The sequence below is a fragment of the Phalacrocorax carbo genome, chromosome 6 (assembly GCF_963921805.1).
Source record: "Phalacrocorax carbo chromosome 6, bPhaCar2.1, whole genome shotgun sequence".
Taxonomy (NCBI): Eukaryota; Metazoa; Chordata; class Aves; order Suliformes; family Phalacrocoracidae; genus Phalacrocorax; species Phalacrocorax carbo.
Window position 1 is genome coordinate 18,083,428 of NC_087518.1, and position 12,183 is coordinate 18,095,610.

General features: G+C 46.8%; 1 protein-coding gene across 2 annotated transcripts in view; it reads left to right on the forward strand.

Annotated features, from left to right (window-relative positions):
* Window positions 1-342: 342 nt before the first annotated feature.
* Window positions 343-12,183, forward strand: part of POC1A (POC1 centriolar protein A) — a 79,208-nt gene continuing 67,367 nt past the window's right edge. Inside the window, exons 1-3 of one of the 2 annotated variants that reach the window (XM_064453992.1) lie at window positions 343-450; window positions 1,670-1,754; window positions 4,942-5,113. In XM_064453992.1, coding sequence (XP_064310062.1) covers window positions 433-450; window positions 1,670-1,754; window positions 4,942-5,113 — 275 coding nt within the window. In that variant the 5' untranslated portion in view covers window positions 343-432. Of the gene's footprint in view, window positions 451-1,669; window positions 1,755-1,774; window positions 2,044-4,941; window positions 5,114-12,183 lie in introns of those variants that run through there. The other variant, XM_064453993.1, reaches the window with a different exon arrangement.

Consider the following 12,183-nt stretch of genomic DNA (forward strand, 5'->3'; position numbering starts at 1 on the left):
TTTCCAACCTCAGTGATTCCATATATATTTACAGAGCTAATATGCTTCCATACTGTAAAGATTGACTGATGTAACAGAAAGGGAAAGAGATCTTTGTAATGCTGGTGAGTGCCCTCAGGGCAGTTGTGCTCTGGGGAACTGGTTTACAGGGCAAGGGCCGTGAGGCCCATTCCCCACACTTCCAACCAGACTTGCTCGATAGCCTGACTGGCTGCTGGGGAAGGAGAAGAAGGACCCCCCAACTACAGCCCATTCCTCCTGCAGCTCCCAGGCCTATAATGACGTCACCCCCTCAGTGGGCGGGCCCCGCCCACGGCCGGAAGTGCCCCCGCCCGCCCCTTCCGGCGTGACGCCGCGGCCCCTTTAAGGGCGGAACCGTTGTTACGGGGCGAGGGAGGCGCGGAAACTGAATTTTGTGGCGCGGGAGGCGTCATGGCCGCCGGCTGCCTGGTGAGGGGATGGCCGGGCCCTGCTGCGGCTTCAGGGCTTAGTGCTCCCGGGGTTGGGCTGAGCGGGGAGAGGAGAGGCTCGGGGGGCTGGGCAGGGGTCTGCTGCGGCCTGGAGGTTTAGTGTCGCTGGGAGGGGGAAGGCCTGGGCGTCTAGGGCGGGTGCTGGGGGTGGGGACGGGACCGTGGCCTCTGAGGCCGGGGAAGTGTTGGGGCGGCTCAGGGTTTGGTGGAGGCTTAGTCCTGTTGGGGTTGTGCTGTGGGGCGGCCTCATGCAGCTGGGGCTGGGGAGGAGCTGGGGACAGAAGTGTGGAGTGCTTATTGCTGCAGGGGGGCCAGCCTCGGGCCTTGGGGCGCTGTTACAGCTGGGACTGGATGCGTGGGGGTATCTCCAGGCTGGGGGGGGGGGGGCTGGTGCAGGTGGGGGGAGCTCTAGATCTGGGGGGGGGCTGGTGCTGAAGTCAGCCCTGTTCATCTGGGGCTAGGTGCTTGTTTGAGCAGGCTGGGGCTGCAGTCAAGTCCTGAGGGGGGGCAGGCTGTGGTAGGGGTTGCTGGGGAGGTAGAGGCTGTGTCTATGGAGTAGGGATTGAAGGCTGATCAGCCTGTTCTGAAGTCTGGACAATTTTTAAGTGTAACAGCCTCTTGTAATGATTTTCTCAGTGGTTCTGGTCTGGGTTTGGTTTTTTTGCCCTTTGCAGTAAGATGCTGTGTAGGGACATGCTGTGTTCCCTGCGTGTCAGGGAAGGGTAGTGGGTCAGTCTGTTTTGCTGCAGTTCTGATTCTACCTGTCTGTTTCAACAGGTGTGTTAAGTCTTTCAAATTTCTCCCTTCTGTGCAAAGAGTGGCCTCTTGGCTACCCCTGGGTTGAGATGAGCAGCTGTCAGAGCAAAGTTGAGCTTGACTGCCTGCTCAGGTGGTCACTGGCGTAGCTCTTGGGTTCCAAAGTCAGCTTTGGGGCCTCTGCACTAGTGGCATGTTGTAAAAATGCATGACTGCTTTGTAGAAGTCACCTAAGATCCAGAGGGGCTATCAGCTCGGATAATTTGCCTCTTTTAAAGTTTGTTGATACATGTGAAACTTGCATTTTGTATTGCATGGTGTTCTGATCTCTACCCGACTTTTGTGGGATCAATATGTGGCTTGGTTTGCTTGTAGAAATAAAATATCTTTATTGTGCAAAGATGATTCCTAATTTGCAGTGTCTGAACATTATTGTCTTCTAGGAAGATCCGTCACTGGAGAGACATTTCAAAGGCCACAGAGATGCCGTCACTAGCGTGGACTTCAGTCTCAATAAGAAACAATTGGGTAAATTGTTCCTCTGTGTCTTGATGGCCAGCTGACAGAGAAAGAGTTTCTCTGCTTTAGCTAAATGGAGAGACCAGTGGTGGTACTCAGCTCTACAGGAGCAAAGAATTTGTTTTCACCATGAAGAGATTTTGGAGAATTTCAGGATGAACATTTCTGTGTGCTTTGAAAAATATCCTGTTGTTGAACCATAGGAGTGGCAGGTTGTATGCATCCTGCTAGAGCTTTAGGGACATCTACCATTGCTTATCACTTTGCATACCTGGCTTTATCATGCAGTCAACTTAAGGTAAAACCTTATTTTTTCTTCTCCATCTTCTATTTTTCCCCTTTGAACAGCTGCCTGTGGTTGTGCCAAGGCTTGTGTACTAGCTGCTATTCAGTAACCCACTGCGTGTGCATTAAATGGGAACCAGGAGGGTTTTTGGCTCCTAGCGAGGTTGCTGTTCTGTCTGTGTGGCATGGTGAACATTGCTTTGGCTCACAGAGAGAATAAGGCAGAAAGGACTGGGGCAACGTATGTGGTAAGCAGTGGGCTCAGCAGGCATGAATAAATAGAAGCGCAGCAGTCTAGCAGGTAGTAATCCTGTTCTACATCTTGCAACCTACACAACACTCCAGAAGCTGCAAGGAAATGAAAATGAATCAAACTTGCCTTGGACCCCCTCTCTTCCTGCTGCTGTTTTCACTGTTGTTTGTTATCTTTTCCTTTCCACTTCCTGTGACTTTGACTGCAGAGCACAAGTTTGCGCTGTTTTGAGTCTGGGATTCTGTTTGTTCCTAAAACTTCATCCAGTCAGTGCAGAACTCTGTTTAGCAAGGATGCTCTGAATGTAAATTAATATTGCTTTTGAAAAGCCTTTCAGAAGTAGTCTGGAGACCTATGTCCCCATCTAGACCATGAAAGTTTACTCTCGATGTTTTTGGTAAATGAGATCAATTGAGAAAGGGAACAAATTCTGAGAATTTTTCATCTGGTACTGTTGGGTTAGTCCTGTGTACTTTACTCTTATGAGATTCTGAAGTCCTTCTGCATTTCCATTCCCCCAAATACCCAGCCAAACCTAGAGGACTTGATCTTTTTATTCCATTAGATTGCTTGCCCAATCCAGTAATGATAATAGTTATTGCCAACAAGTACATAAGCAGTATCGTACTGATATGCTTTGAGATGTCAGAGCATTATTTTTCTTAAGTTTTTTAACATCCGTTGTGGGCAAGCTGTGATATTGCAACTTAATATCCCTGTCAGGCAGTGACTTAATGTAGTTATGAATAACATTCAAATCTCTTGACGCTAGGCCATGCGCTCCATCTACTTCTACACAGTTTTCTCCCCTTAAATTTTTATATTGCTAAGGAAAAGTGTTGCCTATATGAAATACAAAACCAACAGGTGAATGAACAAGTATGTAAGGTTTTTTTGTTTCCCCTTAGGGTATATTAATAATGAATGATCCTGTTTGAAATGGGCATATGTTAATCCTGAATTAATAGCAGGAAAAGAGATTACTATTATTTTGTGTTGAAACCACTGTGAAATAGAAAGACATTTCCAGCAAATTGTTTGGTATTTTGCCGTGACGCTAATGAACTGAAATATTCTTGTATTTATGATACTGCCATATCAGAACCTATTGTCAAACTGATCTTTTTATCTAGGAGCATCCTAAGATCTCCCTGGAGATATGCCCCACTTGGCACTGAGGTAGAGAGATGCAGATGCAGCTTGGGTTTGTTGGCAGGCTAAGATGTATATATTTTGTATTTGCTTGTGGAAAATCTACAAAGTTTTCTATTATTTAGGGATTAAAATTGATTTGAAGGGGTATTTTTACTGTCATTGTTTGAGACTTTAAGTTGCCACAGTCATATGCTTGCTCTTTTACAAATCAGTAGGGTCCCAGTGATGCAGACTTCACACAATACTTTAAGGACAAGCAGCTCTTCAGTTTTCACTGTGCAGAGGTGGTGAGTGGACCTGAGCAGGGGAGTTCTAGACTGAAGTGGAATTTGAGTTTGGGAAACACGTTGCCTGGTATTCCTGGCAGGGACTGATATTGCTCCTGTCAGATAGGGAGGGGAGATGTAGCTTGTATGAAGTTCAGTGTCACGGAGATGTCTAGAAGCCCTTATTTGAGATGTGCTGCTGTCAAGTTGGAGCTGGCCACTGCCTACAGCAAGCAGTGTGTCCTGCTGGGTATGCAAGGCAAAGAAGGGAGCCTTTGCTGAAGACAGGATCAGTTGTGCTCGCACTGGATATAACATGCACACTTAAGTTCTGCCTCCTACTTGTGTGACCCTTTACTCTTGCTGCTGAGGGAGATCTTGAAAAAGCAACATATGTCCTGGTGGACAGCTTACTTCCTGTAAGTAAAGTCTTTGCCTTCTGGGGTTGCCCTGCAGCCCTGTCTTTTTCTTCTTATTTTTGGAGAGTGCCTTTGCCCTCTTCCATTCCATTCTCAGAAGCCTAAGAGTACAGGCAAGTTGTGGTGGTTGTTGGTTGGGTTTTCTTTCCACAGGTGAGTATAGGCATGAGAATGGAAGAGCAGGTGAGTAGATGGAGGGACCTCATCTCCATCTGTAGTTCCTTAAAGCCTCTTATGACTACCACCAAGTCCTGCTGGCCCTTCCCACTAATAGCAAACTGAACATTGCTCTAATCTCTTTGCAAACTTCAATTTTTCATAAATTGTTAAGAACTGCTGAGCTATATTTGATCAACACTTTACAATAACAGAGATGTTGGGGGGGAATGTAGCTGAGTTGTCTTTAAGTCACTGTCACAGGGATTCTCTGTTTAATCTGTAGTGTGTTACTTGATATTCAAACTGCTGTAGCTGACACCTGCACCTGCTTCCCAATAAAAAAAGTGATGATAACATTCATCCACAGACCTTCTGTGTGTTTCCTTAGTATGTATGTATTTGCAACTTGTGTGGCTTTTGCCTCTGCAGCTGTTGCATGAACTGACTCTTGGAAGTAGAATTACCAGTCCAAGTGAATGCAAGACTTTGTTCTGTTTGAATTACTAATGAAATAAACAGTATGCGATACATCGGTGAAGTGCAAAGGACAATGTGCTTGAGACTGCTAGAAGCTGTGATGATGAACTGAGTGTGAAATGTAGTTTCAGTGTAACTGGAGAGGAGCTAAGGCAATTTTGGTTTTGTTTTGTCTGTTTCAGCAAGTGGCTCGATGGATTCATGCCTGATGATCTGGAGTATGAGACCTCAGATGAGAGCTTATCGCTTTGTGGGCCACAAAGATGCAGTGATGTGTGTTCAGTTTTCACCTTCTGGTCACCTGGTAGCTTCAGGCTCTAGAGATAAAACAGTCCGTTTATGGGTTCCCAGTGTGTAAGTATCTATTCCATTCTGTCTCTCTTTTTGTGTTTTAACTATGGATTGGGATTTTTCCCTTGCTTCTTGAGAGCAGTTCTCCAGCTATGGGCCTGGGACCTGTTTGAAGGAAAGAAGAACCATTTTATATGGCAGCTCTGACAGGAGCTTGGTCTTGAAATTGCATTGGAAACAAGACTAAAATCCTTTGCAAAGCTTAAAGTCAGTATTAACTTCCAATGCTAATATACAGTCATAAATGTAATTTATCGGTGGTGGATTATTGGATTTTTTTCTTCCTAGCAAATCGATACTTTTATACCAGTGTTAAGCAAGATGCTGAAACAAAAGTTGGGGTTTAGTGATGGGGATACCTGTTCAGTGAGCACTGTGGAGGTTACTAGCTTGCATACTTGCTGTAGTCCACAAAACAGTTGGGTACCTTTAGTCTTTATTTCTTGATCTCAAACTATTAACTCTCTGTTCCACTGATAGTAAATGATGGCATATTATTAAGATGAAAGACTACTTTGGATTGTGTATTGACTTTTTTGTGAGCTTGTATATGATTAACAAGAATTTACTTACCCTTTCAATACCTTAGCCAACTTACTATATACTTATGATGTTTCCATTTTTTAGTGTTTAGTTGCCTTAACGCATTAATGCTTATCAAGTCCCTGACAATCATTGGCTGAGAGAGCTCAGAACTTCTATTGTTTTACTCTGTGATGCATTGTTTTAAGTGACATGTCTTCAACAAGGAACACTTAGTTGAAATACAACACAAAGGAGAGAGCTGCAGAACTTCTGCTTGAAAACTTGCTGCAAGTAATGAGAAGCTTTTTGCAGCTAAGGTGCAGAAAAGCGGCTGCCAGCGTTTCCTTTGATCTCTTGGTTCCCACACTAAACAGTGGGATTGTTTAGTACATGTCTGTCCATTCAGAAAAAGGTATTTGATGTTCCTTTGCTTGTGAGTAGGTAAATTGCTGCTATCAAAGACTAAAGGATTGTGTCCAGAAGCAGACCTGATGATTGTGGTAGGAAATAAAAGGGATTTAAAAAAAACAACCCCCACACAAAAACTAAACAAAACCACACAATATGTGTAAGATAAATATGTCACTTCAGGAACATGGGAAAGCATTTCTAGTTGTTTATTTTTGATTACTGATTGGAAGCTTTATTTGATCTATTAAACTGTAAGTAACGTCTGCCATGGAACTGATAGGTTCTGAAAATGACTTGTTAAAATCTGTGATAGAGGTGACTTTTAAATATCTATGATGTTTGCTAGAGTAATAACCTGCTCTAAGTTAAACTAGATTGATGTCCCCATTTTTTCCCTACCCATTAATCATCATGATGCTCACCTGAAACTACCAGAATGCCTGAACTGCTGTAAATGTAAATTCCTTGCACCCACTTTGTATTCAGAATAAGTTAACATATCTGTCCTACATGCATATTATTCATATGTGACAAAAGTGCAGGCCCTGCATTTTGGGCAAATTCCATTTTATCCTTTAGCTACAGAACTGTCTTAGCGCTTTCATAATGGTGGAGTGACTAAACAGTAAATATGGTAGAAATTGCATTAAGGTAAAACTCTAACTTGCAGGGAAATACAACTAAAATATGCAGCTTGTAACTTCAATTATAATTCATTTCAGTTTAGTCAAACTTTCCTGGAAGAAATGGTCACAATGACATATCAGCATATATATTATTAAAGGGCACAAGGTGGTTTATGATTAAAATTTAATCTTGTTGCACATCAATCTCCTGTAAAGAGACTAACAGTGTCTTTGTTCAGGAAGGAAGTCCTAAAGGTGTGGTAGCAGGCTGCCCCCATGTGCCATAAAAAGAACCGGCAGGGAAGGAGGCTGGCCTGGCTGAACAGGGAACTTTTGCTGGAACTCAGGAAAAAATGGAGAGTTTACCACTTCTGGAAAAAGGGGCAGGCAACTCAAGAAGACTACAGGGATCTTGTTAGGTCACGCAGAGAGACAATTAGAAAGGCAAAAGCCCAGCTAGAACTTAACCTGGCCACTGTTGTAAGGCAAAACAAAAAATGTTTTTACAAGTTTATTAACAACAAAAAGAGCCAAGGAGAATCTCCATCCTTTACTGGATGTTGGGCGGGGGTGGGACGCATGACATTGTCACCAAGGATGAGGAAAAGGCTGAGGTACTTAATGCTTCCTTTGCCTCAGTCTTTAGTAGTCAGACCAGTTATCCCCAGGGCATTCAGCCCCCTGGGCTGGAAGGCAGGGACAGGGAGCAGAACAAACCCCCCATAATCCAGGAGGAAGCACTTTATGACCTGCTGCGCCATCAGGACACTGTGCTGGTTTTGGCTGAGAAGGGGTTAATTCTCCTCACTGTGGGGGTCGGCTACTTTTCCGGCTTCCCGCACTCTGCTGTGTGGCGGGGGCGGGGCTGGGAGGGGCAGGGCCATGGTGGGGGTGGCTGACCCTGACTGGCCAATGGCAGGTTCATTCCATACCATGTGACACCATGACCAGTATTCGGCGGTTCGTTCCCCTCCCCCCTCCCTTCCCCTCCCCCGGGGCTTTGCTCCTCTTGTTGTTCTCCTTTCCATTTCATTTCTGTTGTTGTTTCTTTTAATTTTAATTATTAAACTGTTCTTATCCCAACCCGCGAGTGTTACCCTTCTTATTCTCTCCCCCATCTACTGGTGGGGGAGTGAGCGAGCGACTGTGTGGGGCTGAGCTGCCGGCTAAACCACGACAGTCTTTTTGGCACCCAACATGGGGCTCAAGGGTTGGAGATGACAACAGCTGCTGGTCACAGCACCATGTTGTCCTTTTTGCAGTTGGTGTTAAAGATCGGTGTTGGTTTGAGTCTGCTGTGTTCTGCTGTGATTAGTAATGTTTTGCCTACAAGATTTGTTATACAAACACTCGTTTTCAGCTTTATCTGGTATTTGGGGTTTTTGCTGAAACTGTTACTGTACTTTGGATACCACCTTGCTGAGGCAATTAGCAATGATTCCTCCTCCTCGGAGACACTTTATATGGAGGAAATACAGAATAGTACCTTTGCAGCTTTGTTCTATGATGTCTCCGCCTCTATTACAAGAACCGTTTTGTATCTTGACCACCCTTGGGTGGTTAAGGTGCACTTATTGTTAGTTTTTGGGCATGTTGTTTTGGTTTTGACTAAGCAACTTAAGAATATCACCCAGAAGTCTGCCCCAAGGCTTGGTAGTTACGAATGGCAGGGATGTGGGATAGCATGGGCAAATCCCTAGGGCAGTGGGCATCCCCAGTGTTTTGGAGTTTCACCCCCGAACAAGTGCAGAATCCTAAAAAACTAGTAGAATATTTAGAGAAAGTATGTTGTTACGCTGGGAACTCCAGAGAGACACAGATAACTGCAACGTGCTGGGGCCTGGCCCATGCATACGGAGCCCTGCTCAACAGTATTCAGTGCCCCCAGGGGGAAGAGAATGTCTCTGGATTGAAATGCAAAGTGACTGGCACTGTAGTCACTCCAGCCCTGAGGACAGGCACTGCAGCCACTCAAACCCCCATGACAAGTACTGGAGCTGGCTCAGAGAATAAACCCGTACCAGTATCAGTTGCCCCCATACACAAGACGAAATATTGGAAGTGGACGTCAACTCGTTTAGAGCAGGATGATGAAGAAGCAGGGCCGTCACGAGGAGAGGAGGAAGAAGTCCTAAATGAAATAGAGACCACCCGATGCTGTTGCGAGATATGCGAAAAGATTATCGCCTTCGTTCAGGTGAGCACATTGTCACCTGGCTGCTCTGATGCTGGGATAATGGGGCCAGTAGCCTGGAACTAGAGGGAAAAGAAGCCAAACAACTGGGATCCCTTTCTGGGGAAGGGGGCGTTGACAAAGCAATGGGGAAAAAAACACAAGCCCTCAGCCTCTGGAGGCGACTCCTGTCCAGAGTGAAGGAAAGGTATCCCTTTGAAGAAGATGTTACATATTGCCCAGGAAAATGGACAACTATGGAGAAAGGCATCCAGTATCGAAGGGAATTAGCTGTGTTTGAGGTGATTTATGGTGACCTGGACGATCAATGGTCATCCAAAGATCCAGATGAAGCCGAGTGCACACGACCCATGTGGTGGAAGTTTGTACGGAGCGCACCATCTTCGCATGCAAACTCATTGGCAGTAATGTCCTGGAAAGATGACGAGACACCAACGGTGGCAGAGGTGATTGATAGACTCTGGGATTACGACACAAATCTCTTCCTCGCTCGTCTCTGCTGTGGAGAAACTATCCCAAGAGGTCCAGCAATACAAAGAAGATCTGTCCTACTCCCCACCTTGACAGAGTAGTGTCTCAGCTGTTAGGAATAAGCATCCTTTGGCTCAAAGAAGGGGATACACACCACCGGCCACCCTATGGTTCTACCTGCGTGACCACGGAGAGGACATGATGAGGTGGGATGGCAAGCCTACTTTGACCCTACAGGCACGAGTACATGAACTGCAAGGAAGAACAGTCACTCAGGGAGGCTCTTCCAGGAAAGCTGCTGCTCCAGTTTCCAGTGAGCAAGTCCCCAGACAGAGGAGTAGAAGCGCAGATTTTATTTCTAAGTGTAATAGAGGGACTTCTGATTCACATTTACAGGAAGTGAGTTGTGACTGCCATGATCAGGACTAGAGGGGCCCTGCCTCCAGCTGGGTGGAGGAAAGGGATAACCGGGCTTACTGGACTGTGTGGATCCGATGGCCTGGCATGTCCGACCCACAGGAGTATAAAGCTTTAGTGGACACCGGCACACAGTGCACCTTAATGCCATCAAACTATATAGGGGCAGAACCCATCAGCATTGCTGGAGTGACAGGGGGATCCCAAGAGCTAACTGTATTGGAGGCCGAAGTGAGCCTAACTGGGAACGAGTGGCAGAAGCACCCCATTGTGACTGGCCCCGAGGCTCCGTGCACCCTTGGCATAGACTACCTCAGGAGAGGGTATTTCAAGGACCCAGAAGGGTACAGGTGGGCTTCTGGTGTAGCTGCCTTGGAGACGGAGGAAACTAAACAGCTGTCTACCTTGCCTGGCCTCTCGAAGGACCCTTCTGTTGGGTTGCTGAAGGTCAAAGAACAACAGGTGCCGATCGCCACCACAACAGTGCACCGACGGCAATATCGCACCAACAGAGACTCTCTGATCCCCATCCATGAACTCATTCACCAACTGAGGAGCCAAGGAGTCATCAGTAAGACCCACTCACCCTTTAACAGTCCCATATAGCCAGTGCGGGAGGCTAACAGTAGACTATTGTGGCCTGAATGAAGTCACTCCACCATTGAGTGCTGCTGTGCCAGACCTGCTAGAACTTCAACACGAACGGGAGTCAAAGGCAGCCAAGTGGTATGCCACAATTGATATTGCTAATGCATTCTTCTTGATCCCTCTGGCAGCAGAGTGCAGGCCACAGTTTGCTTTCACATGGAGGGGCGTCCAGTACACCTGGAATCGACTGCCCCAGGGGTGGAAACACAGTCCTACCATTTGCCATGGACTGATTCAGACTGTACTGGAACAGGGAGAAGCTCCCGAACACCTTCAATACATTGATGACATCATTGTGTGGGGCAACACAGCAGAAGAAGTTTTTGAGAAAGGAGAGAAAATAGTCCAAATCCTTCTGAAGGCTGGTTTTGCCGTAAAACAAAGTAAGGTGAAGGGACCCGCACAAGGGATCCAGTTCTTAGGAATCAAATGGCAAGATGGTCGTCGTCAGATCCCCAAGGATGTGACCAACAAGATAGCAGCCATGTCTCCACCAACTAGCAAAAAGGAAACACAAGCTTTCTTGGGCGTTGTGGGTTTTTGGAGAACGCGTATTCCAAATTACAGTATGATCATAAGCCCTCTCTATCAAGTGACTCAGAAGAAGAATGATTTCAAATGGGGCCCTGAGCAATGACAAGCCTTTGAACAGATTAAACAGGAAATAGTTCATGCAGTAGGCCTTGGGCCAGTCCAGGCAGGACAAGATGTGAAAAATGTGCTCTACACCGCAGCCGGGGAGAATGGCCCTACCTGGAGCCTCTGGCAGAAAGCACATGGGGAGACCCGAGGTCGACCCCCAGGGTTTTGGAGTCGGGGATACAGAGGGTCCGAAGCCCGCTATACTCCAACTGAAAAAGAGATATTGGCAGCATATGAAGGGGTCCGAGCTGCTTCAGAAGTGGTTGGTACTGAAGCACAGTTGCTCCTGGCACCCTGACTGCCAGTGCTGGGCTGGATGTTCAAAGGAAGCATCCCCTCTACACACCATGCAACTGATGCTACGTGGAGTAAATGGGTTGCACTGATCACCCAGCGGGCTCGGGTGGGAATCCCCAGTCACCCGGGAATCTTGGAAGTGATTATGGACTGGCCAGAAGGCAAAGACTTTGGATTATCACTGGAGGAGGAGGTGACACGTGCTGAAGAAGCCCCACTGTATAACAAACTGCCAGAAGATGAAAAGCAATATGCCCTGTTCACGACGGGTCCTGTCGCCTTGTGGGAAAGCACCGGAGATGGAAGGCTGCTGTATGGAGCCCTACACGACAAGTAGTAGAAACTGCTGAAGGAGAAGGTGAATCGAGCCAGTTTGCAGAGGTAAAGGCCATCCAGCTGGCCTTAGACATTGCTGAACGGGAAAAGTGGCCAGTGCTCTATCTCTATACTGACTCCTGGATGGTGGCAAATGCTCTGTGGGGCTGGTTACAGCAGTGGAAGCAAAGCAACTGGCAGCGCAGAGGCAAACCCATCTGGGCTGTCACATTGTGGCAAGATATTGCTGCCCAGGTAGAGAACCTGGTTGTAAAGGTACGGCATGTGGATGCTTACGTCCCCAAGAGTCGGGCCACTGAAGAACATCGGAACAACCAGCAGGTAGATCAGGCTGCCAAGACTGAAGTGGCTGAGGTGGATCTGGACTGGCAACATAAGGGTGAACTATTTCTAGCTCAGTGGGCCCATGACACCTCAGGCCATCAAGGGAGAGATGCAACATACAGGTGGGCTCGTGATCGAGGGGTGGACTTGACCATGGACGCTATTGCGCAGGTTATCCACGA